Source organism: Amphiprion ocellaris, chromosome 12 (genome assembly GCF_022539595.1).
Source record: "Amphiprion ocellaris isolate individual 3 ecotype Okinawa chromosome 12, ASM2253959v1, whole genome shotgun sequence".
In the NCBI taxonomy this organism is placed as follows: domain Eukaryota; kingdom Metazoa; phylum Chordata; class Actinopteri; family Pomacentridae; genus Amphiprion; species Amphiprion ocellaris.
The window spans coordinates 17,892,330-17,920,091 of NC_072777.1; the positions used below are offsets into that span (position 1 = coordinate 17,892,330).

The 27,762-nt window shown below is 36.6% G+C and overlaps 1 protein-coding gene across 3 annotated transcripts; it reads left to right on the forward strand.

The window, feature by feature from the left end:
• LOC111578341 (phospholipase B1, membrane-associated-like) lies at positions 1–27,718 on the forward strand. Of its 3 annotated transcripts, none has more exons than XM_055016156.1 (42): positions 1–143; positions 466–519; positions 1,028–1,088; positions 1,177–1,211; positions 2,704–2,788; positions 2,879–2,930; positions 3,335–3,415; positions 4,282–4,374; positions 4,466–4,527; positions 5,141–5,216; positions 5,352–5,459; positions 7,431–7,505; positions 7,617–7,688; positions 7,839–7,916; positions 8,014–8,074; positions 9,159–9,217; positions 10,674–10,747; positions 10,964–11,007; positions 11,123–11,231; positions 11,594–11,645; positions 11,847–11,927; positions 12,020–12,085; positions 14,234–14,334; positions 14,516–14,597; positions 14,687–14,791; positions 15,254–15,349; positions 15,587–15,658; positions 15,865–15,942; positions 20,245–20,305; positions 20,848–20,906; positions 21,234–21,301; positions 21,389–21,432; positions 24,477–24,576; positions 24,675–24,726; positions 24,828–24,908; positions 25,005–25,070; positions 25,169–25,263; positions 25,495–25,576; positions 25,676–25,780; positions 25,865–25,960; positions 26,061–26,135; positions 27,016–27,718. In XM_055016156.1, exons 1-42 carry the CDS (start codon positions 92–94, stop codon positions 27,313–27,315), a joined length of 3,348 nt encoding a protein of 1,115 aa, XP_054872131.1. In that variant the 5' UTR covers positions 1–91; the 3' UTR covers positions 27,316–27,718. The 3 variants fall into 3 exon arrangements, with proteins under 3 accessions (XP_054872131.1, XP_023140808.2, XP_054872132.1); XM_023285040.3 differs by having other exon boundaries at positions 4,309–4,374; XM_055016157.1 differs by having other exon boundaries at positions 7–143; positions 469–519.
• The last annotated feature ends 44 nt before the right edge of the window (positions 27,719–27,762 follow it).

The following is a 27,762-nucleotide window of genomic DNA, read 5'->3' on the forward strand; positions in this document are numbered from 1 at the left end:
TTGACAGAGAAAGACAGCTGACTGCTCACCAGCAAGAGCAGAGGGAAAGAGGGAAAAAAGCTTCTAAAAAAGGACAAAAATCGGAGTGAGGATGCTTCAGGAGCTGCTTCTGATCTCACTGCTGGGTCTCATATGGACAACAGGTCTCTGCTTATAATGCTGCTCATTAAAATCGCTCAAGAGGATGTAAATGATAAAAATCATGTGTGCATAGAGGTGATCTGATGGTTCTGAAAAAAAGACACAATCTGATTTAAAATGTTCTGCGTGACTGTGCTGTTAATAGAGTCAGTCTAATATTTGGTTATTGAATGAAGTATAGCAGTAGATCTTACTATGTTGTGTGCTGTTTGTGTGTCTCCCAAAATCAATGATGAGGAAGAATGCTTATACAGGATAGTCATGCTTGTGCCATACATGTTCCAGTCAGTGCCTGTAATCTTTTGAATCTATATACACTTTCAGCAGCTGAACTACCCTGCAGTCAGATGGACCCCTCTCACCCGCCTCCTGCCACCGGTAACTCAGACCGAGATTACATGCAGTCTTCTTATAACTTATCTGGAATAATAGGAGTACAGTGGGGCTTCATATCTGTTAGACACAACCTTCTTTTACAATTTTGAGGGTATATTTAAAGTGGAGTGCTAGTTTACCACATTTTACTGCGGATGCATCCTGAAAATCAACACAAACACAGATTAATGCTTCAGTATTAGTGAGCCATATCATATTTGTGTATCATTCTAAACAGAGCATTCTGCTTAGTGGCTGCTTTAAATAGTTTTGTACATTTTGCTGATAGAACAGTTTTGAATCTAGGACTTTTATGCCATATTTTGGAATTGTTACTTTGACTAAGTAAAGCATCTGAACACTTCTCCCACCCTTGATTGCTTAATACAGTAATATCACATTTTCACTAAGACTGCCATCCCTTTTCTTTAATCTACCCACATACAGTATAATAATACACAATTTCTGATTAGCAACAAATGAAACCCATCATTATTTTTGTTCTCTCAAGTTAACAGTGTAAAGCCCGCTGATGTGGCTATGCTTTCCTCTATTGGATTTGACATGCACAGGTGAGCACAGGTCAACACTCAGCTTCAACTGCACAATGAAACTTACATTCCAATGTCTGAAATTCACACTGTGGTTTTTTTTCTGCAGCACTGAGCTGTCCAAAGTCACATCAAGACTCAGAGGTACGTTTCTGTTGCCTACAAAGCTTTATCTGTTCCTATGTTACAGTAACTTCGTTCAGTAGGTGCACTTTTAGGATGTTCAGGTTGCTTGCTGTTGTTTTTGATGATTTCCAATGACACTTGACAGGAAGGCTCTAATATCCATTCATTATCTGTACACTGCTTAATCTTAATTAGGGTCACAGGGGGGTTGGAGTTTATCCCAGCTGACTGGGTTTTGGACACCCCAGACAGGTCACCAGTCTATCACAGGGCTACATATAGAGACAAACAATTACATTCGCATTCACACCTACGGACAATTTAGAATCACCAATTAACCTTTTGGATTGTGGGAGGAAGAACCCGGAGAAAACCCATGCTGCACAGGGAGAACATTTAAATTCCATGCAGAAAGATCCCAGGAAAAACAGGGCGCGAACTGGTGATCTTCTAGCTGCAAGGCGAAACCGCTAACCACCAAGCCACTGTGCGGCCCAGGCTGCACTAATTATATACTAATTATATATTATTATTAGTGTCTGAGACAATATGAATGGGAAGCACACATCTTGTTTCAAATTTCACTTTCACTAGAATTGCCTTAAACTCAAAATACAGTTATCTTGTTACAAGCTTCCTCGACACTACTGTGTGCTATCTTTACCACACTGATTTGATTCTGTTATCATGTGAAACAATGAACCCCAATACACTCATCAAACAGTACATACCAGGCCTCCAGTCTGTTATCTGTGTAAAAGTCGCACATGAAATAACAAGTACAGCACATCACACAGATAGACACTTCCACACACAGATAAAATACTGACTGATGTAACGCAAGAAGGTCATAGTTGTTGACTGAGCATTATTTAACATTTAAATTCTTCTGATTAAAATGTCAATTCTGGATTTGCAACCCTGTTAAAAATGTAACCTTGTGATATTTTACCTAAAATTATGCTTTATTAGAATTTAGATATTTGCAGTTTTTTATTGCTCAATGTGTTTATTGCTTTGTGGCATTATCTAGTTAATCATTCCATGTGTATAGTCGCTAGTATTTGAAAGCTTTGATGATAAGAGCTGGCAGGTATTTAATTCGTATGAAGGAATGGTTGAGCGGGTGACCCATGAACAGGGGCTATAGTCCTCGATGCAGCAGTCTGGGTTCAATTCCAGCTCTCGGCCCTTTACTGCAGGGCATCCCCCCATTCTTCTCCCTACTTTCCTGTCCGCCTCTCTACTAACTTTTCTAATAAAGTCAACAAAAAGGCCAAGGAATAACTTTAAAAAATATATATATATTTTTCTGTTAATGACTAATCTCCTGATTATTGGCACAGTCGAGAGCTAGATTTTTTTACTTTAAAAATAACTTGCAAATTCAGAGTACTTGCAGAATAGTTTTCTGTCATTTAACTACCTGTTTAATGAACTTCCTGTTTAAGCTCCACTATGTTCACACCTACAAGCTTCAATGTTGAACTTTTTCCTTTCCCTCCATCAGAGCTGATGACGCTGTTTAACCCTGAACTGATCTCTCACCTCTCTGATGAAACAAACTTGTTCAGCCCTGAGTTTCTCCAGCACAGGTACAGCACTATCTGATATATGACAAATATCCAACTAATGACGCTAGGATTTTATTTAATTTTTTCTTCCATGTTACATTCTCTTTGCAGCACACTGGTGGAGCAAGCAAAGGAAGTGTCTCGCTACGTACACAACATGCAGGTGGGTACTCAAGTGGCTGTACTTTCCAACTATAAGGTTTATTTATTTCAGTTTAGCGTCCATCTATATAATCACTTGTCTTGCAGCAAAAATCTTAGGAGATGCCTAAGCTGTATAATTTAGTGTCAATTTCTGATGAAATTGCATATTAATTTTATTGTTGAAAACTGTTCTAAATATTTGCCGAACTATGTTTAAAAACAACTGACAGTAAAAGAGTCTTAAAGTTGCACTTGCAATTACTTGAAATGAATTACATAGAACTGCACTGATCTAATGTCTTGATAATTAATAAGAAATTACAGACCTAATGGAAAGTCATTTTGATATCACACACCCACCAAATACACCAAGTGTTATCAACAGCTTTAAAGTGGTTGTTGTGATTCTTTTTTCTCCAACAGAACATTGATGTAAATCAAGACTGGAAGTTGGTGCTTCTCTTTGTGCAGATGGACCAGCTGTGTGCCTGTGAGCAGCAAAAGGTAAATAGTTAAAACAAAACCTGAGTATAGATGATAAATAATATTTTTTGTTGAGCTTAAGCTTAAGCTCAATGCTGAGTCCAAATCACTTGTTTTCCAAGTTTCTATTGACTAAGTTGCCTCAAACACTGAAGTCACAGAGTCTACATTATGTATCAGTGTCAGACTCTCACTGTTTGAAATATCCTTGAAGTAGATAATGTGTATCGTAAAGAAACCTTGTTTTCAGTTTTACATTTACAAATGTTGCATTCTATATGTTGTATCAGATATTTAGCATTTGTTGTCATTTGATTTAAAATGGGGCCACATAGTGGCTTGGTGGTTAGCACTGTCACCTTGTAGCTAGAACATCCCCTGTGGCCTTCCCAGGATCTTACTGCATGGAGTTTGTATGTTCTCCCTTTGCACGCATGGGTTTTTTCCAGGTACTCTGGTTCCTCCCACAGTCCAAAAACATGCTGAGGTTAATTGGTAACTCTAAATTGTCCATAGGTGTGAATGTGATTGTTCCTCTGTGTATATAGCACTGTGATAGACTGGTGACCTGTCCAGGGTGTCCCCTGCCTTTGCCCTAAGACAGCCAGGATAGACTCCAGTCCCCCTGCGACCCTAATGGGAATTAAGCGGTGTATATATAATGGATGGATGGATGATTTAAAATGACCAGTTTTTTCCAAATGGACCAGAAGAGCTAAATTGGGAAAGTAATGTCATGTTACCTGTACAATGAAAATACAATGTGTAGTTAATTTTTTCTACTCCCTGCAGGTGACTATTTTGTGAAGAAGTTTAGCATTTTGTGTCACCGTAGACAATCAAGAAAACTGTGATGAGTGTATAAAAATTGTCCATGGTCCCTGCAGTGTCAGACTGTTGTGATTGTGCTGCAGGTCTCAGCTGTTATCAGATCAGTCACTGAAGAGGTGGATGATGCTCTGCAGCTGCTGCACGCTCAGGTAGATTTCAGATAATTCAACGTATTATCATTCTTTTACTACCACGGTATTACCAAGATTTACACATTTTTGCCACTTCACCGTGTTGCAGCTGAAACGGACCATTGTCAGTGTTGCATTATGGGATGGAGAGCACGACAGTATACAGAGCAAGTAAGTTACATTGTAAAATTAGACTTTGTCCCCTGAAACATTATTTTGCCTTCACTGGCTTAATAAAAAAAAAACTTTTATCTTGTCACAGACGTTTTATGTGTGTTATAAAGTAAAACTAATCAAGATCTGTTCTCCTAAAGAGAGAACTACCAATCAAGCCAAAAAAAAAAAAATCAATATAATGACTAGATGGTCGCCCGGATAGCTCAACTGGTTAAGCGGGCGACCCATGTACAGGGGCTTCCCTGACAAAGCAGCCCAGGTTCGATTCCCACTTGCGGCCCTTTCCCCGACTCCTCTCCCTCCTTTCCTGTCTGTCTCCACTGTACCTATCAAAAAAGCTGAAAAAGTTTAAAAAAAAAAAAAAAAGTTTAAAAAAAATAAATTAAAAAAAAAAAAATATATATATATAAAAAAAAAAATATATATATATATATATATATAAATAAATAATGAACAGATGATGAGGAAGAAGGACAGTATACAATGACATTGTAATCACATTCACTTATAAGATGGACGTTCTGGCCTTAATGTTCTGGCAGAGTTTATTCTTTAAACATGAAGATACATATGTAACTTTAATGAGTCAATCTGTTTCACAACATAGAAAGTGTCCATGTGTGGAAATGAACAGTGAAGGAGAACTCAGGATTATGAGGGCCATGTTGACTCAAGCTCTGCAGGTTTGTCCATAATTCAACCCATATATTGTTGCCAGTTTTGACCTGTGCTGCTGGTGTGTTTGATGGCGCTTGATATTTTGTATATTTGACGTCTTGAAGGAAAATATTGTTCTTGAACTCTTTTCCACTGAGCAGGAATCCTTGGATGAGCTCATGGTACAGAAGCAGTGGTACAGTGACAGAAACGACTTCACCGTCACCCTGCAGGACACTCCTTACATCAAGCACCCTTCATATGTTGCTGTGAGTTCCATTCAGCTTTTACTATACTTTACCAACAATCTTACAGATCCGGACTGTAGGGATTTGCTAAGTCCTTATTAGTTCTGAGGAAATGAGAACTGTGATAATGTTTCAGAATGGACTTCGGTGCAACAAAAAGTTTGGTAAGACGTACACCATTCAGGTCAAGCAAGTATTGATCAGCTTGTCAGAGTACCGTTCTGCTGAGAAACCTTTGGTCATGGCATTTATGTGGATGTTCCTTTGACACGTACCACTCACCTAAATAGTGAAGACCAAGCACACTCCAGAGGTGCTCTGTCCATGGCCTGATGGGTCAGAGCTGTTTCTGTGGCATGAAAGAGACTTTCACACAATGTTTGTCTGGTGGTTTTAATGTTATGGTCTGATCTGTGTATATTTATTTACTGACAATGCAAAAAGGTGGGAACATGTGTAACAGTTGCATTAATCTACAGCATATATAGGAATGTGTCTTAGTCACACTAGTTGAATCAAAGTTTTGGAGAGCCTGGGTAGATCATCAAACCCCTTCACTTCTTTTTCTTCTTCTTTTCCTTTCCACTTTTCCCTTCAGGGTAGCTTGAACTCCTCTCCTAAACGTCTAGCCTTGTTACCTTTCCACCTGGTCGCCTGAACACACAGTATACCCACCTTCCTCCTCTGCATCATGTCAGCCAACTCTCTAGGTTTCCTGTCATAATCCCAACATTCAAAGTCCCTACTCTCAGTCCTACACTCTTGACTTTTCTCATCTCTCTCTGCCTGTGAACACTCCTTCTTCTCTCTTTCCTCGACCAACAGTAGCACAATTTCCATCAGCACCCTGTGGGTCAATAGCACCAGTGGCAGTCGTTGTTAACCTGGGCCTTGACCGATCTGGTACGGAAGTCATAGGATTGATTTGCATATTTAATTTGGCATAAGTTTTGTGTCAGATGCCCTTCCTGACATCACCCGCTCCATTTATCCGGGCTTGGGACCGGCATATGGTGGACACTGGCTTGTGCCCCCTTGAGGCTGCATTAATCCCCTTGACTTCTGATGTTTGCTAATTGAGGGACAGATCTTAAATAACAACAATACAATGACTCTGATTAAATCAACACACACAGTTTGACAGTATTACAGTGAGCAAACATGCACAATACACTTTAACTGAAGTGGCTAAATGTAATTTTGCAGTGATATTTTTTTATTCGTGATTTTCCTACGTAGACATAAAATGTCCCTTTTGAAAAAAGCCTACCAGAGAGTATATTCTCCAGATGAAAAGCACTAGGGGAAATATACAGATAGCACCTTAGAAGTCTCTGTTCGGTACAGTATAAAGTTACTTGGAAGATGATGGCATCCCCTGATGGAAACATTTGGAAAAAAAATCCTTTTCAAAATTCATCTCTTTATGTTAGAACCTAGGAAATTTGGTGCAACAAAATGCTGACATAATCAGAGGGTTATCAATCCTTTTTTTTTTTAAATTAAAGAGCTCATGATTTAAATACACACAATATGAATAAATAATTTAAAAAACACTAACTTTCCGTTTATTCATGAGCACAGCAACTACCTTGCTGACTAATCAAAACTAGAATTTAAACAAAGCCTGTTCAAAACTAGCTTTTCCATGAAAAAAATACAAAAGACACAGTCAGCAATATCCCTGCAGCCAGATCTAATGAAGAAAGTAATCTATTCAATGCCATTGTGGCTGAACAAGGGTCCATTTCTCCATGTCTTTTACTCTGATTGCTACGATGATAAGAATTTACATTGTGTCAAACCTCTCCGTCAAAAACAACAACTGAACTACTAATGAAGACGAAAACTTTGTCTTCTGAGAACATGATATTCTATGTCTGTTTGTGATACCGACAAACATAGAGTTATCTTGCTGCGCAGCACTGAAGTAAACATGTACTGGCTGTATCGAACTTACTGCACATTACTGTTTATCTACTCTTTTAACAGAGTGGGAAGCCTCTCTCTGAGTCGAAAGCAGCACAGCACACTGATAAACTGATGGTGCAGATGTGGACAAACCTGGTGAGGCCCGAATCAGTCAAAGTGAAATCCATTGACTACCCTCTCTCTTTCACAATCAGTTACTGTTGTCAGGATAGCAAACATGAAAACAAAGAGTTTTCTGTCTTATAGCTGCAGCTCACAGTTGGCCAACATAAAACAGAAGACAGTGAAAATATCTTCACATTGCCATGTCCAACTAAGGTGAGTAAATATGCAAAAAACCCACACCCATGCCATTAAATCAGCATGCCAGTCTGCCAGTAGACATAATGACAGACATAATTCTATGTACCATACTGGTATTCTCCTTTTTCCTCCTTCTATCTCCAACTATCTGTGTCCCTCCCTCAGGACCAGCCCTTCCTGAGGACGGAGGGAAACTCTCCTACATATCACCACAGCAGTGATGCATCTCTTCTCCTTCAGACAGTGAGTACTGTATTGTCTCCAACCGAGCCAGATGGCGGCTGTGAAAGCGCTGTACGCCTCCTGTCTAGTTGTGACTGTGCTCTGTGTGTCTGATCAGTCAACAGGGACAGAGATGCCTTGTGAAGATTTCAGCCCCTCAGCGTCCATACCCACTTCAGGTAAGATTCTTTACAAGTACACTACTGTTCAAAAGTTTGGGGTCATCCAGGCAATTTCATGTTTTCCAAGAAAATTCACACTTTTCTTTTTAAAGTTATTATTTTTGGCCTTTCTAGATAGGTACAGTTGAGAGGCAGACAGAAAAGTAGGGAGAAGAATGAGGGGAAGACATGCAGTAAAGGGCTGCAAGCGGGAATCGAACCCAGGCCACTGCATCGGGGACTAGCCTGTGTTCATGGGTCACCCTCTCAAACCAGTATAATTGCACAAGGATTTTCTAATCATCAATTAGCCTTTCAACACCATTAGCTAATACAATGGATCATTTAAACACAGGAGTGATGGTTGCTGGAGATGGGCCTCTGTATCCCTATGTAGATATTCCACTATAATCATCCGTTTCCAGCTAGAATAGTCATTTACCACATTAACAATGTCTAGACTAGCACTACCACATTAACAATGTCTAGACTAGTCATTTACCACATTAACAATGTCTAGACTGTATTTCTGATCCATTTAATGTTATCTTCATTGGAAAAAACTGCTTTTCTTTCAAAAACAAGGACATTTCTAAGTGACCCTAAACTTTTGAACAGCAGTGTATTGGTATCCATCAGGAGAAGTTGACTACTGTATATTGGCAACTAAGTAAAATAATGACTAATCATATTAAATTAGTCAGGCAGATTGTGTTCATATCGTGTATTCATGTGCTGTTTTTCATGTAACAGCTTTTAATATGGAATGTTGATGATGATTGATGAAATATTTTTTTCTTACATGAACACTTACACACTAAGATCCTTTTTTTTCGCTCTCACTTTATCTAACATTGAACCAATTCCAAATCATATTCGAAGATACTTTATGTTGTAGTGTTTCAATCTGTGTAATTTTTATCGTTGATCTGACCAGTTTTTTGGGCTTACCCATATTCAAAAGGTTTTGTCACGACCATATAGTTACATTTGATGAAATTTTAGGCAATGTTCAGCAATACTGTACGGTTCTTGTGACAGTTTTTTTGCCATATTATTTGTAGTTCTAGACTGATCAAGGATTTCTTCTGTATTTTCCCAGTCCATGAACTCAGGCCTGGAGACATCAAAGTTGTGGCTGCTGTGGGAGATTCTTTAACAGTGAGTGATTTTGTTTTGGGTTTTTTTTGGAGACAACCTAAAACATCTATCTATCTATCTATCTATCTATCTATCTATCTATCTATCTATCTATCTATCTATCTATCTATCTATCTATCTATCTATCTATCTATCTATCTATCTATCTATCTATCTATCTATCTATCTATCTATCTATCTATCTATCTATTATAAATCAGAGAGACACAGTTTAGTGCACTTATACTGTTTAAAGCAGGTGAAACTTTTTTAAAAGTAGGATTTACTTCTAAACTAAATAATCCTCGTCTCATCTGCCTTGACCAACCAGGAAAACCTACAGAGGCTACTAAAAAAAATCCTACACACTAGACCTTCAAATAGGCTGGTGTATTGTGATGCATCCTGTCGTGTAAAAAGGCACTGAGCTCAGTCTCTTTTCTTTTCCACTTAACATTGTAATTGATTGTTAGAGTACTTTCAGTGTCTGCAGGTTTTTCTTACTTAAACCCATCTGTTGCAAAGCGAAATGTGTATGGATTAGAGGGTATTACTGCAGTTGTTCACATTTATTAACACAGAGCTTTGTTGATTAACTGTGGATTAATAAATTGTAGAAATACACTTAATTACATAACAGTTTTGTAACAGTGTAAAGATCTCAGTACTGTAGTTGATATTTTGACTATGAATATGTAATTGTATAAAGAGAGAAAGACTGACTACAGACATGTAACAGTATAATGGGATTACATTTTTAATACCTACAGTACAAACAAGAAAAGCACTCAGAAAGTGCAGTACTCCATCAAGGCTGCTCAGTCGTTGTAGCATTTCTGACGGCTGCAGTCTTCAAAAAAACTGCAACAGAAATCACAGAAACATAGAATATGGCCATGTAATATAGATGTACCCACAAACAAAATGACCTCACACTGAGCACAGGCGTGTGATATGCATGTGTACGTTATGTACGGATACCAAATTGCGTGACCTAAATATGTGGCAGGTGGCGGGAATTGATGGGACTCGGAAACACCCCCACAATTTAATAAGTTGTTCCTTGTAACATTTCCGATGGATAAGTCCTGATAAGTCTGCAGCAGTCGATTTGTAATAGGATCGCAATCATGTGATCGTCAGCAGGCAGCTGACGTAGTGTTCACTTGTAGTTATAGTTAGTGACGCTGTGCCGCTATCTCACAATGATACAGAAATCCTTAACAAATGTGTGGATCCAGACCATAAGCCACATCACTGCCAAAATCTAATCACTTGGTCCTTTTCTCATTTCTGACCTTCCCTGAAATTTCATCCTTATCCGTTAATCCGTTTTTGAGTAATGTTGCTAACAGACAGACAAACAGATAAACATACGCCGATAGTCACATAACTCCGTCTTTCCTTGGTGGCGTTAAAAGTCTAATATACTGATGTAGCTCATGTTACAGAAGCACTGTTGTATTCTATCTTTCAGGCAGGGAACGGAATAGCATCCAGCCAGAACAATATCCTGGATGTCCTGCGTCAATACAGAGGTTTATCTTGGAGGTGAGTTAAGACTCTTCTGCTTTCCATATCCATATCCATATCCATATCCATATCCATATCCATATCCATATCCATATCCATATCCATATCCATATCCATATCCTTCAGCCAGCCTTAATATTACATAATAATAATAATAATGTCATATATTTTGTGTCAGTGTTTACTGACAAGTCATTTCTTAGCTAGTAAATCATTTTGTATGTACTTTTGCAGTATTGGTGGAGATGAAAACCTAACAACTGTCACCACTCTGCCCAGTAAGTCTTTTTAATGACTTGTCTATTGTTCAGATAGCACGGTGCTCTGGGATGGGCACTGTCACTGATTGATTTTAAATTTTTCAATGTTCGTGGTGCTTCTTTCTTATAATAGACATCTTGAAATATTTTAACCCCAACGTGACGGGCTACTCGGTTGGTACGGGCAGTCACCTCACTCCTGAAGCTTTCCTCAACCAGGCTGTAGCTGGAGCGAAAAGCAGGTGAGTCCTGTTTGAGGCCTTCTCAGCATAATTTGACAAGTGTAAATCACAAATACCTGCCAATGTTGTTAAAATTAAACAGGATTAACATCTGTCATTTAAATACAGGCATCAGAGTTCTTAGTCATTATTGTCAGTTAGGTTATTTTCAGAGTTTTAAGTAATGTGTTTTTTGTACCTATTAACTAAAACTTCACAACTCAAGCTGTTCTGTGATAAAATCTGTAATATTGCTGATTTTTGAAAATGAAAATGAATTACTCTAAAAAATAATTGCATTTGGATCTTGAAATGTCTCATTAGCTATTGCAGGAATGACTTTGATGTTTCATTGGGATAATTTAATGTCTCTGTGTTTTAAGGGAAGTACCAGCTCAAGTGCAAGCCCTGGTAGCAAGGATGAAGAGTGATTCTGTAAGTTTATAGATATTTATTCTTTATCAATTTTGTCACATTTGCCAACTCTACCATATAAATCACATTAAGTGGCCAGGAACAAAAATGTACAGTTTGAATATATCACTTGACTTTGTTTCAATACATTTACATAAACTAGAACAAAAAAAAATCTCTCTTTTAACACTACTCAAAATCTTCTTCTTCTTTCTTTTATAGAGAATTAACTTTGAATTAGATTGGAAGGTGATCACCATATTTATTGGTGGAAATGACTTCTGTGACCATTGCTACAACTCTGTGAGTGCAAATATGGAGCAATATTTTCTGAGTCATTTTTTGAAGGGGCCAAAAGGAGGATGAACCTGAAAATGTTTCCTGTTCTTTTACAGCTGCTCTACTCTGTAGAAAATTATGTTCGAAACGTTCGTGAAAGCCTGGATTATCTTCACAAAGAGGTAAAATCAACAGATATAATGTCTTGTTTGTAGATATGTACAGCTGTGAACAAAAGTTTAAAGGTCATTTGTATCATGGCAGTCTTAAGTTTTCAATGATTCTTATGACTCTCAAATTTCTATAATGGAAACTTTGAAACACATGAAACACTTTGTCAAGAAAGAAAACAATCATGCACTTTGATTCCATCACAAATTAATTATGGGTTGTCTGGAAATATGACTAAATCTGTTGGGTCAAAAAATATTACATGTAAAAGCATTTTTTCCAATAAAGACAACATTAAATTAATCAGAAGTCTAGACATTGTTAATGTGGTAAATGACTATTCTAGCTGGAAACGGCTGATTTTTAATGGAATATCTACATAGGGGTACAGAGGAACATTTCCAGCAACCATCACTCCTGTGTTCTAATGCTATATTGTGTTAGCTAATGGTGTTAAAAGGCTAATTGATGATTAGAAAACCTTTGTGCGATTATGTTTGCACATGAATAAAAGTGTGAGTCTTCATGGAAAACATGAAATTGCCTGGGTGACCCCAAACTTTTGAACGGTAGGGAATAATATTAGGTTAAATGTCCAATTATCATTTTCACCTCAGCTAGGTGGGTTTGGTAGCTGTCCACAAGCTTCTGGTTGTATTTTTTATTTTTATTTTTTTTAATTTATGGCTTTTGGTTTTATTTGAAAAGTTAGTGAAAAGGCAGACAGTAAAGTAGGGAGAAGACCTGCAGCAAAGGGCTCAGACCCAGGCCACTGCATGGGTCGCCTGCTCAACATGTTGAACTATCTGGGCACCCTTCTGGTTGTATTTTTGACCACACGATTGATGTAGTTCAACTAGTTTTTTTGGCTTTTTGACACTTGCTTGTTTCTTCGTCACAGTCCACAGATTCTTGATGGGGTTAGTGGAGTGAAGTACAATGCCAGCTTAATTCCTTCATTCTTCTCTGATTTAACCATTTATTCACTATTTTTGATGTGTGTTTGGGCTCTTTGTCTTGTTGAAACACCGAACTGCATCCAAGACCCAACCTTATGAATGATGTTTTTAGATTTTCCTGAAAATGTGGAGGTGATCTTCCTTCTTCATTATTTAATTTTCTTTATATAAAGGAAGAGTTCCACTGTCAGCAAAATAGCCCCAGAGCAGAATAGTACTACCACCATGCCTGATGGTAGATATGGTGTAAAGGCCTCACCTTTTTCCCACACATAAATTTCTGGTCATTGAGGCTAAATAACCTGTTTTTTTGTTTTACCTGACAATACAATTTCTCTCCAGAAAGCCTTTTAGTCCTTCAGTTGAGCCTTAAAGTGCCACTGTTAGAGGAACGTCTTTCTTCTTGCCTGTCAGCCTCTTGGCTCATGGTGATGTAAAACACATCACTGACACCTGTGTTCCAGCAGCTTCTAATTCAATGAAGATCTGCTTTTTGGAGATTCTTGGTTGACTCTTGACCATCCTGACCAATTGTCTCTCAGCAGCAGGTGGTAGTTTTGTTTTCTTCCTGATTGTGGCAGTGACACAACTGCACCATATACTTTATACTTACAAACAGTTGTTTGCACAGATGGATTTAGGATCTGAGGCATCTAAAAAAATGGCTCCATGTGACTTTTCTGACTTATTCACATCAATGATTTGCGTTATCAGATCTTTGCTGTTTTCCTCATACTTTGGCATTGTAGTGTTTGTGGCTGTGTCTAAGTGTATTTAAATTGGCTCAGCTATAGAGTCCCCAGCTGTAGTCAGTCGTAATTACATTAAAAGGTTATGCCATTAAGAAAAATAGAATAACACAACATTCGACATACGTGATTATTCAAACTGCTGTTATATTTTTGTCCCAGCTGATTTTTTATTGTAATAAATATAAATATGAATTAACAATTCATATTTCCTGAATTTTTACAGAATCCATATTTATAAAGGAAGCAAAATTAATAATTGTTTTGGGCTTTTTTGTGACGAAGAAGCATGCATTTAAAATATTGCATCATATAAATTTACGAGTCATAGGAGTCATTGGAAACTCAAGACCGCCATGATTTATATGATCTTTACAAGTGTATGTAAACCTTTGTTTATGAGTGTACCTTGGTCTTGTTTGTTAGCATTAACGAAGCTTATCTCTGTCAGGTGCCTCGGGCTCTGGTGAACTTAGTAGAGCCTCTCCATATAATACCACTAAGAGAAATGCACATGGACACGTCACTTAAATGCCCAACTTGGCTGGTAGAGTGAGTATCGCTTCACATTCTTACTGAGATATTAAAAATTTAATTTACAAGTCTTGTTGTGTGGGTAATGGGCTCTAATCCCATCTCATGTACTTCCGTCATGACTTCATCTTCTTCTGGTTATTATTTAATTAATAAGCATAAATAGTGGTATAACACTTTATTATCTCTCCATTGCCAGTTATATGTGTCCCTGTGTTATCTTCCCGAAGCCCAACTCTAAAGCTCTTCAACTGGTGGAGGACCTCAACAGAAACTATCAGGTAAATGGAAAAAAAAGGTGATTAGATTAAGAAAAAAAAATCCTGATGTTCACCCTCATCGATCATCACATGGCTTGTGCATCTTTTAGCGTGTACTGCATGAGCTTGTGGAGTCAGGCCGGTATGATACTCATTCAAACTTCACTGTGGTCATCCAGCCTTTCTTCAGAGAAGTCCTTGTCCCTCGAAAGCCGGTCAGTGATAAAGCTCTGTCTTTCACATTTGGACATAGCAAAGACTTCATGAGAGTTTGATCCACAGTTCATCTTATCCAGTGTCTAAGCAGGGAGTCAGCACCAGAATTATTACAGTGTACACAAAGTAGAGAAACTGTGGTCCTGGGAGCTTTGTGTGAGCCAGGCTACCTGACTGCCCTTATTTCCAGTCCTTATACTAAGCTAAACTAACCAGCTGTTGACTATAGACTCATTTTTACTGTGGAAGCAGCTCCATAAAAATAAGTAGGTTAAGTGTATTTCCCAAAATGTTGAATTATATTTTTAACAAGTGAGTAAAATGTGAAATTAAAAAGTTCTTATGGAAACAAATGATTGATGATCTTTGGTGTAGCCTAGATATTTGATATATTACTGAGCTGATTGATAAAAAAAATAGATGGCCTTAAGGGTAACACATTCACATGACCTTTTCCTCAGGATGGCCATCCTGATCGCTCCTACTTCAGCGCTGACTGCTTTCATCTCAGCCAGAAGTCCCAGACCCTGATGGCTCGCTCTCTTTGGAACAACATGGTAAAAATCTGGCACACATATTTTGCACCTATGAATTTTTTTTGTTGTTGATTACATTGTCATTGATTACTATTCATAGATGCAAAACTTTTCTGCCCTGGAACTATCTGCCAGTGACAACCGTCACACAACAATGAAATACAGACTATAAACATGATAAAGTGGTTTCGTTATGATCATCACATTTATTATAACTGTATATGAAATATTGCTGAATAATGATGTTTTCTTTTGCAGCTGGAACCTTTGGGCAAAAAGACTCACGTACAAGATTTTAATGAATCTACTGACTTGATATGCCCAACCAAGGTAGGATAAATAGATGTTTAAATAAAAAGCTAGTGCTATTAATGCTGCTCAAAGTGCTTTGTATGTACTGTGAGTAAACAGAATGCTATAAAACCAATTACCCAGGCTTCTGTCATTAAAAGCATATAATATTGAACATGCAGACATTTTCTAAATGTTGAATCCACATAGTTATACATGATGTAATCTCTAATCTTTCTCAACAGACGTCACCTTATATTCGGACCTATAACAACAGCAATTACGTATATACTGGTCCCTCCCCAACACCTGGACCTATTACAGTAAGTGCCAAATGACCATGCGAGGAGTTCTTTATCCAAAAAACATACAACAAAGTAAACATTTGTAGTTTGTTAGTACAACTCAAATTGCAGTTACTCAAATTTGCTAAATAAAAAGAAATTAATCAAACTATTAGTAAAACTATTATGATTTCATAATGATTTATAATCATTTCCAAATATTCTGAGTTGATTCAGATTTTTTGCATTTTTGGAAGTTTGTTTTGAACATTTCAACATAAAAGGAAAACGACAACAAAAGACAATGAATAACTTGCCTAAAAAGCAGTGGGAAGAAGTTGAAGCTTTTCTAATCCCACCATTTCTCCTTACACAAAGGATTGTAAATCTATTCTTCCTGCATCTTCAAAATACTACCAATTATAAACAATAATAATAATAATAACAACAACAATAATAACAATAGAGAACATGATTTATAATAAATATACACCAATATGTCCATCTACACTTATACAAAAGGACAAAGAGAAAAGGACCTAACAATAGCAAAATACAACAAAGACCCAACTAATAATACAGATAAATAAACATAGAAAATAAATCATTAAAGAAATACATAATAATAGTAACCTGTGCACACCCAGTGACTGTCACACCCCCACTGTGAAAACATTATCCTTATTTTTCTTTTAAACTGTTGCATGTTTGGATATTGCTTGATCTCCTCACCCAAACTGTTCCAGAGTTTTACCCCACAGAATGAAATGCAGAATCTTTTTCTTTGTACAGATTTTGTTGATTTTAAAGTTGTATATTCCTCTGAATTCATATCCCTCTTCTCGATCCCTAAATAATTTCTGTATATTTTGTGGCAAAACGTTATTTTTAGTTTTGTACATGATTTGTACAGTTTGGAATTTCTCTATATTTGTAAATTTTAATAATTTTAACTGTATGAAGAGGGAGTGAGTATGATCCCGATAGCCGACATTGTGAATAGTCCGTATTGCCCTTTTTTGAAGAATATTTAATGAATAGATTGAACTTCTTTAATTATTACCCCAGATCTCTACACAGTAATTGAAATATGGGAGGACAATGAAACAGTATATGATGCGTAGTGGTTTATTGTCAAGAACATGTTTTGCTTTGTTTAAAGCTGAAATACTTCTTGAAAGTTTACTTTGTAAATGTTTGATATGTGGTTTCCAACTGATTTACTCGTCTATTATCACCCCAAAGAATTTATTTTCTTGAACCCTTTCAATTTGCACCCCATCTATCTGTATTTGCACTTGTTTGTTAATTCCGCAATTTTCAAATGACATTATTTTTGTTTTTGGTAAGTTAATTATAGTTTATTTGTCAAACCATATTTTCAATTCATTCATTTCTTTCGTGATTTTCTCCAGTATTTCTTTTAAATTCTCCCCTAAACAGAAATTGGCAAACAATACCATTTTCAACACCTGTGACACCTTGCAAATGTCATTTATATACAAATTAAATAATTTAGAGCCCAACACTGATCCTTGTTGAACAAACATTACACAATTTGACAATTTGTTGTCTTTTCTGGAGAGAGCTTTTAATCCAGTCTGACACAATACCGCTGATGCTGTATCTTTCCAGCTTTTTTTTTTTAAACTAAGTTATCATGGTATATTGTGTCAAAGCCTTTCTTAATATCAGTGAATATTCCCACTGCATATTTTTTTTGCTCTATTGCATTTATAATTTTTTCAGTGGCTTCTACCGATGCCAGTGATGTTGACTGGTTTGGTCTGAAGCCACACTGACAATCAGAGAGCAGTTTTTCTATGATGGAATCCAGTCTGTTATTAAAGAGTTTTTTTCTAGTATTTTAAAGAATTGTGGAAGTAAGGAGACAGGTCTGTAATTGGTTAAATGATGCTTCTTCCCAGTTTTGTACAGCGGAATGACATTGGCTATTTTCATTTTATTTGGAAATGAAACAGTTTGAAATGATAAATTACATATGTATGTTACTGGTTTTTAAATTCTTTCAATGACCTCTTTCACTATTGTCATATCAGTGTCATTATAATCAGCTGACTTTTTGTTTGTTCATTTTAACAATGTTCAATATTTCTTTCTTTTCCACCACTTGTAGAAACATTGATTTGGGATTTCATTCTGTTAGTATTACCATGTTTTTTCCAACTGTCCCCGGATCAGAGATTTTTTTCTGCAAGGTCAAGCCCTACATTTACAAAAAAATTATTTAGATTGTCAGCCATAGCCCTCCTATTATTATACAAATTACATAGTTGTCATCAAAAAATTATCTGGATATTCTATTTGTTTAGAACTACCTCTTGCTGTTTAATATACTCCATATTCCTTTAATATTATTTTTATTATCTAACAATTTCCAATAATATTCTTTGTTGTTTGCCCTTATAATATTAGTTACCTTATTTATATATATTTTATATTTATTTTCCACCTCCTTAGTTCTCAGTCTTATGAATTCTCTGTATAGTGTGTTTTTCCCTTTGTGATCCATGGACAGTTGCTATCTTTCAATTTTCTTGCATATTCTTTAATTGGACAGTTCTTGTCATATAGTTGCTTAAATACCCTTAAAAATATTTCAAATTCCTTGTCCACATGATTTTCTTGATGAATTGCCTCCCAATTCTGTGCCAGTAATTAATTCCTGAATCTATTGATTCCCCTGACCTCATTCTAGTAGCCTCTTTTTGCTTGTCTGTCTGTTTGTTTTTGTAATTGTACTCATAGATAATAAAAACTGGTAGATGACCATGGTCATTAATTAGAATGCCACTTATTGTTTCATCTTCAATATCATTAGTGTATATATTGTCTATCAAAATGACACAACTGACTGTAATTCTGGTTGGTCTGATGATTTTTGGAAGTAAACTCAAATTGTACATGGTATTTATAAATTCATCTGTTGCTTTATGCTTATATAGATTTAATATATAAATGTTGAAATCCCCACATATGGAAACAACTTTGTTGCTTATTTTTGAAAACATACTCTCCATCCATTCACTAAAAATGTCAATATATGTGCCTGGTGTCCTATACACTACCAGTCCAAAGTTTGGACACACCTTCTCAATCAATGGTTTTTATTTAATTATTTTCTACACTGTAAGTTAATACTGAAGACATCAAAACTATAGAATAATACATACGGAATTATGTTGTGAACAAAAAAGTGTTCATCTTCAGTATTCATCTACAATGTAGAAAATAATGCAAATAAATAAAAAGCGATGAGTGAGAAGGTGTGTCCAAACTTTTGACTTTTAGTGTATATGCAGCTGACTATAATATTCCTATAGTTTTCTTTATCTATTTCAATCGTTAGACATTCTAGTAAGTTATCAACCACAGTTGACATTCTTCAAAGTATTTTGTATTCCAGATTTTAATCCACATATATGGCAACTCCGCCCCCACCATTGTTTTTCCTGTTTATATTCCTTAATTCATAGCCCTCCTGCTCAAAGTCCATTCCTTTTTCAGGATTGATCCAGGTTTCTGTTACTGCAGTTATAGTAAATGGCTATGAAAATGTCTGTAAATATTCCTTAATGTTATTGTCAACATTTCAATCAAATCAATCAATCAAAAATTTATTTGTAGAGCACTTTCCAACAACGTAGAAGAAGACCAAAGTGCTTTCCAGACAGAATAATAAACAAAACAATGCAATTTTTGATTACTATAAAACCATAAAACCCATAAAAACACAAAACTAAGAAAAGCATAAAACCATAAAAACACAAAACTAAGAAAAGCATAAAACCATAAAAACACAAAACTAAGAAAAGCATAAAACCATAAAAACCATAAAACAGTCCTAAGATTCGAAAGCACGTCTAAATAAATAGGTTTTCAATCTAGACTTAAAAAGCTGCAGGTTGGTAATAACGCGGAGCTCGAGTGGGAGTGCATTCCAGAGTCTTGGGGCGGCTACAGCAAAGCATCGATCACCCCACTGCTTATACCGGGACCTGGGCACGTCCAGCACCATCTGCGTGGACGACCAGAGGGCTCTACTGGGGCGGTGGATGGTTAAAAGCTCCGATATGTATAAAGGAGCTAGGCTAGCTATCTCTCATAGGTTCACATAAGTGGTCGTGTGATAGAAATAAGAACAAAATTCTTATCTCAATTCAACTCATATTTGAAGAAACATAGCTATATTTATGCTTTTTTAAAAATCTGGATACTCCAAATAATAATTATGTAGTTGAAGACAGCTGATGATCAACATAACTAAGCCAAATTTCAGAGTATATTCATTTTATGTCCTTGGTGTTTCTTATCCCACAGAACTGGGGAAGTGATTTCTCATGTGTGGACATTACTCCATCTGACACTATACCAACTTCAGGTCAGAACAAATGGTCATCTCTGCATTGGTCTATATGAGAACTGATCTATACACTACCGTTCAAAAGTTTAGGGTCACTTAGAAATGTCTTTATTTTTGAAAGAATTTTTTTCAATGAAGATAACGTTAAATTAATCAGAAATACAGTCGAGACATGGTTATTGTGGTAAATGACTATTCTAGCTGGAAGCGGCTGATTTTTAATGGAATATCTACATAGGGGTACAGAGGAACATTTCCAGCAACCATCACTCCTGTGTTCTGATGGTACATTGTGTTAGCTAATGGTGTTGAAAGGCACCATGAAAAGTGTGAGTTTTCATGGAAAACATGAAATTGCCTGGGTGACCCCAAACTTTTGAACGGTAATGTATATTGAAATCTCAAACCTGAAATCTTCTCACTTTCCTAAAAACAAGCACTTTTATCACCAAGATACTCCAATCACAAACTAAGTGGCTTTAAATCACAGGAAACAGAGATTCAAGTTTTTCTACATGCTGAAAACAGAAGCCGAATCTCATTATGTCTTTCATCCATAGTTCACAAGCTAAGACCAGCTGACATTAAGGTGGTGGCAGCACTGGGAGACTCTACAACAGTAAGTATCATAACATCATGATCCTCACGTTGTTCAAATACAAAGACTTAAAAAAATTTTAAATAATATGCAACATGTAACACAAACTGTGAACCATGTAAAATCATTTACTTTGTGTTACTCACCCACAGTATTCTCTAATCACTTTTTGGTAAACCAGACAACTTACACTGGTGATGATCATCTCTTTCATGTTCTGCAGTATAGTCTTTCATGGAGAAATGATCTTGATCTGTCACACAGTGTTCATTAACCAGTTTTACTTTGCATTTCTATGTCTTTAAGCTTACAATATGGCTTTTCACCATGTTTTTCCTCTGTTCACAGGCAGGCACTGGTGCTAAAGCAAATAACATACTGGAACTCAATAGAGCTTATAAAGGAGTGTCATGGAGGTATGATGTGTCTTCATTGTAAATGTGGTTTACATGAATTGTCACATTTTATGAACCACACTGATGTTTGTTGACTTTCTCTTGCAGCATTGGAGGGGACATGTCGCTAGACACGGTCACAACACTACCAAGTGAGTTTATACCAATTGTTTTGCAAAACCTAATTTGTCACTGTATTTAACAGAAAATGAGTACTTCTGCAGCATCATGCAGGGAGTGTGTTTTATTAGTCTACAGAAAAATAATTTATATAATAATAATGATCCTAATATTATAACTTATTCAAAGCATTCCACTGCTGACTGGGATTATTGGCCAATGGCAGGCTGATACCCACAACCTACATTCAGGGAGTCAGACTAAATAAATAGTAACACCCTTATCCATTTCCATGTTGTTCTGGTATTTCCTTTTCAACATATTGCACATTAAAACATATAGCTGTATAACAAAAGGAGGTCTCACATTTTATACCTCTCAACAAGGCCAGCCTAACTGCTTACCGTTGTTATTCCTATGTTCCCAGGGTCTTATGTTCCCAAATTCTACATATGTGCTCTCCCAGGGTTCTGTATTACCCAGATCTATATATTACATACACACGTGGACAAAATTGTTGGTACCCCCCGGTTAATGAAAGAAAAACCCACAATGGCCACAGAAATAATTTGAATCTGACAAAAGTAATAAATAAAAATTCAATGAAAATTAACCAATGGAAATCAGACATTGTTTTTGAACCGTGGTTTAACAGAATTCTTTTAAAAAATAAACTCATGAAACAGGCCTGGACAAAAATAATGGTACCCCTAGAAAAGACTGAAAATAATGTGACCATAGGGACATGTTCAATCAAGGTGTGTCCTCTAATTAGCATCACAGGTGTCTATGTATGAATGTCCTATGGACAGACGAGACAAAACTGGAACTTTTTGGCAAGGCACATCAGCTCTATGTTCACAGATGCAAAAATGAAGCATATCAACAAAAAGAACACTGTCCCTACTGTGAAACATGGAGGAGGCTCTGTTATGTTGTGGGGCTGCTTTGCTGCATCTGGCACAGAGTGTCTTGAATCTGTGCAGGTACAATGAAATCTCATGACTATCAAGGTATTCTAGAGAGAAATGTGCTGCCCAGTGTCAGAAAGCTTGGTCTCAGTCACAGGTCATGGGTCTTACAACAGGATAATGACCCAAAACACACATCTAAAAACAGCCAAGAATGGCTAAGAGGAAAACATTGGACTATTCTGAAGTGGCCTCTATGAGTCCTGATCTAAATCCTATTGAACATCTGTGGAAGGAGCTGAAACATGCTGTCTGGAGAAGGAATCCTTCAAACCTGAGACAACTGGAGCAGTCTGCTCATGAGGAGTGGACCAGAATACCTGCTGAGAGGTGCAGAAGTCTCATTGACAGTTACAGAAATTGTTTGATTGCAGTGATTGCCTCACAAGGTTGTGCAACAAAATATTAAGTTAAGGGTACCATCATTTTTGTCCAGGCCTGTTTCATGAGTTTATTTTTTAAAATAATTCTGTTAAACCACGGTTCAAAAGCAATGTATGATTTTCATTGCTTAATTTTCATAGAATTTTTATTCATTATTACTTTTGTCAGATTCAAATTATTTCTGTGACCATTGTGGGTTTTTCTTTCATTAACTGAGGGGTACCAACAATTTTGTCCATGTGTGTAAATAGAAGAGCACTCAGAGAGCGCAATAGTCCGCCAAGGCTGTTCATTCCCCCATATGGATTGTCAGAAATGCAGCATTTTTTTTTTAGAAATGCAGCATTTGTTTATTAGTTATTGAAGATCAGAAATCACGGAAACATAGAATGTGGCCATTTAATATAGATGTACCCACAAACAAAATGACCTGCGCTGAGCACAGGCGTGTGTTATACATGCGTACGTTATGTACAGATACCGAATCACATGACCTAAATATGTAGTGGGCGGCGGGAATTGATGGGACTCGGAAACACCCCCACAATTTAATCAACTGTTCCTTGTATCATTTCCGATGGATAAGTCCCAATAAGTCTGCAGTGGTCGATTTGTAGTAGGATCGTAATCATGTGATCATCAACAGGCAGCTGACGTAGTGTTCACTTGTAGTCACATTGTTACAGTGACGCTGTGCCGCTATCTCGCAATGATACAGAAATCTGTAAGATATTCATTGATCCAGACTATAAGCCGTATCACTGCCAAAATCTAATAAATGGGTCCTTGTGACATTTCTGACCATCCCTGAAAATTTCATCCTAATCCGTTAATTGGTTTTTGAGTAATGTTGTGAAGAGAGTGACAGACAGACAAACCAGTGGTGATTGTCACATAACCTCCGTTGCGTTTCTTGGCGGACGACTAAGAACCTGAAAACTTGCATTCTTCCTCAAAACAAAAGTTTAACTGTATAGAAGTTTATGAGAAACTGACACTACTTCTCACTTTGTTACCTCAAAAAACATTTTCCTAATGAGTTAATCATCTCAGCCACAAGTTTCACGACTTTCCAAATAAAACATGGTGTTTATTTCATAAAAATGGTCCCATTTAGAGGCAAATAGACAATAACACAAAATACATTTTAGGGAGACTATATCACTGTGTGTAGTGTCCTCAGGCTCTCCAGTACTTGTTAAATCTGGTTTCAAGAGATCGAGATGTTGCCAGCCAAATGCTTCAAAACTACAGTCCATAAACCAATGGGGGACATCATGTCCAGTGGTTGGGTGCAGCTTATATTATTTCCTCAATATGACATGGGCTAGTGGGAACTCATCAAACAGTTTTCTGTTCCCCCAGCATGGTGCTTAATATAGTAGCCCTACGCTTGATGCCTGAGGGTTAAGCACTAGGGTTTGGGAACACAGGATCAACACAGAACATAGACAGACTCCTCTGTTTACACCTGTTTCCTGTATTTAAGCTAAGCATAGCTAACCAGCTTTTAGGAGTAGTTTTAAATTTATTGTACAAGCATGAGAGTGGAATCAGCGGGTTTTATCTAACTTTTAGCAGAAATGTGAGCAAGCATATTTCTCTGAAGAGCAAACTTATCACCCATTCACCCTTACTGCTATAGTGACAGCAAACTGGTGCACTACTTCTCAGTTTGGTCTATTACTTGATCATTTTCTCCTTTTTCTGCATCTCCTCAGACATCTTAAGAATGTTCAACCCCTCTCTAAAGGGTTTCTCCAAAAGTCAGGGACTAGGGCAGAAGGGCTTCAACATGGCTGCAAGCGGAGCTAAGACCTCGTATGTACACATTCTTGTATTTCCTCTAGCAAAGGAAAGTTTTTTAACAACCCACTGTCATCTCTCTAACATATACTCATGTATACACTGCATCACAGAGAGATCCCAGCACAAGTCGAAGCTCTCATCAAGGCCATGAGAGAAAATACGGTGGGACTTCTCCATAACTCATCCTTTTTCATACTTCTCTGCAGGCCTGAATGTGACTTTATTTGTTTTTAATGCTCATGTTTGGTACCTATGCTACACAGGAGGTGGATTTTGAAAACGACTGGAAACTTGTGACACTATTCATAGGGGGAAATGATCTTTGCAATTACTGCTTAGACCAAGTAAGCATCTCTTAAAATTCTTGCACTGTACTCAAAAAAATATTCATTATGCAACTATAAAATAATATAATATCATTTAATATAACATCTCTGTAGAACAACCTGTCACCCAAGAACTACAGCCACAATCTCATGCTCAGCTTGGACATGCTTTACAAAGAGGTGAGTTGTATTTCAAAAGTAATTCAAAGATACGGTCATCTTCAGTTTAACTGCATTCAAATTTTATGCCTGTCCCTCACCTTTCACTGTATCTTTAGGTACCAAGATTGTTGGTAAATGTTGTGGAGATTTTGCAGATTGACGTGTTGAGATCAGTCAAGAGGAACACACTAGCTTGTTCACTACTGCAAAGGTTAGTTTGGTAGCCGTCTGCCATTTCTCTGGCTGTTTCATAAGCTTCCTATATATCATGTACAACATAATGTTCACATGCATAATGTCTACAAGAATTAAGAATAGCCATTGGTGTATTCCTTTAAAGGAGTTGGGAGTGAGGTTTACAAATGGTGAAAAGGGGGATGTTTCTGAGTACTGCAGATGAGATTGTTCAGAAATGATCTTTGCATTAATGTTTAATTAACAGGACCAGCTGTCCATGTGTTATCAGCCCATTTGACAACTCCCCAGAACTTGAGGACATCAAGCTAATCAATCACAAGTACCAGGTAAAAGCAAATAGCTTTTATTAAAACTATTTAAAATTTTTCAAAAAAGCGTTCCCTTTGTCATTCCATCAATTTTCCGTCTCTTTTTTTTTATCATAGACTGAGATGCAGCATCTCATTTCTGGAGATCGCTATAATGGAAAAGAAGACTTTGCTGTTGTGCTTCAACCTTTTTTACAGAATTCCTTCATCCCATATATTGGAGTGAGTCACTGAGACAGAAATGTAGTCAAGAGATTAAATGCTATTGTATGCGTGCTGAAAATGTGTATTTATTATTTTCACCAGGAAGGTGAGGCTGACTCAAATTTCTTCTCAATCGACTGTTTCCACATCAGTGAGCGGGCTCATGCTGAGATGGCCATTGCTCTATGGAATAACATGGTGAGCTTTGGGCAGAAATGAACCAAATAGAGGGAAGCAGAGTCCAATGCAACATTTTAGCGGCTGCAGTTTTACAGATTTTCTGTCTCTGTCCTCACAGTTGGAGCCTGTTGGCAGTAAGCAGGGCTACAATAATTTCACATATGACCGCTCCAAGATTCACTGTCCCTCTAAGGTATTTTTATTTGTTAGTCTGTAATTAAAGTCTGTTAATGCTTTAATAAGTCATTTTAAGGATATTCAATTATCATTTATATATATATATATATATATATATATATATATATATATATATATATATATATATATATTTATATATATATATATATATATATATATGTATATATATATATATATATATATATATATATATAGTGTATATTGTATATACAAAATGGTAACCGGTTAAATTATCCTTGGACTTTTGGTTGGTTCTTGTTAGATTTTCTTGTGAAATTTTCTGGATATGTAAAATGGTTATCTGCATAGATTGCTTTATGCCAGAATTAAGCCCAATCAATCAATCAATCAATCAATCAATCAATCAATCAATCAATCAATCAATCAATCAATCAATCAATCAATCAATCAATCAATCAATCAATCAATCAATCAATCAATCAAAATGTATTTATAGAACACTTTACAACAACATAGAAGAAGACCAAAATGCTTTCCATCAGCATGTCAAAATAAAACAATACAATTTGGTTACTACAAAACCATAAATCAATAAATTATGAACACTTTAAACCTGCTACTTATCACAGTTAGACCACTTATTGTAGATACTTTCTATTTAATCTGAGTAGTTCTTATAATTTTGACAAAGACAGGTGGAACAACTGGAAAAATTAAATAGCAAAGTTTAACAGACATTTTGAAATTAAACTTCTGAAATAAACTCTCATTAATGGGTATGAACGAAGTCTCATGGTGATATAAGTGATCTATTTTTATTCATGGTTATTATATCATATTTTGTATTTTTACATATGCTTCAATATGATTTGTATATGACAAAACAGCTTCTACCCATTTTATCTTTCCTATAGACCAGTCCTTTCATCTTCACTACGGTAAACAGTCTCCCAAGTCCACCACAGACCACCACCACTACTGGTCCTACCACCACCACCACCACTTGCAGTTCTGCACCAACCACTCTTATGCCTGAGTGTCCCTCCTCCGTACCTGTGTGGGTGCCGGTTGTTGTGGGAATTGCGAGTTTACTGATTGGCATCGCTGCTGCCTGGCTATTTGTGTCCCGCACTGAGCACAAGAGAATCAAAGACAAGAAAGGAGTAGAAATGAAAGGAACTGATTTTGTTATCAGCAATATGAAGAAGTATTAACACAGAATAAAGCAATTTTTAAACATCGGAGGGCAGAAAGTAGCTGTATTGGTGTGCCATTGCCGACAAAGTCATTCGGATCTCGTTATTTTGATTGCAGTTTGACTATTTTCAGCAGCTGCTTGTTGCAGTAAACAGCTGATGTGTTAAGTCCCCAATCAATGAACTGAAAGCTGCATACAGCTGAATGAAAACAGATCTTCCATTGTTGTGGTGGCACTACTAATGGCCTGTTATATGTCACATAGATTCAAGTTTAATTTTAGTGTTAAAATAATGTTTTACAAAAAATATTTGTAATTATTTTGTACTACCAAGAAATTGTGAAATATTCTATATGTAATTGACTGAACTGTACATTTTACTCATTTTTATTTATTGATGAAATGAAAAGGCTACAATATTTTGGTCACGGTTGATGCACTTTGTAAACAGTAGTGTTGAATA

Excerpts from the sequence above, each read along its gene's own strand:
- LOC111578341 (XM_055016156.1), top strand. The coding sequence starts at position 92 with ATGCTTCAGGAGCTGCTTCTGATCTCACTGCTGGGTCTCATATGGACA. Across the intron at positions 1,089-1,176 it reads ATTGGATTTGACATGCACAG|CACTGAGCTGTCCAAAGTCA; the intron begins GTGAGCACAGGT and ends TTTTTTCTGCAG. Across the intron at positions 21,433-24,476 it reads CACGGTCACAACACTACCAA|ACATCTTAAGAATGTTCAAC; the intron begins GTGAGTTTATAC and ends GCATCTCCTCAG.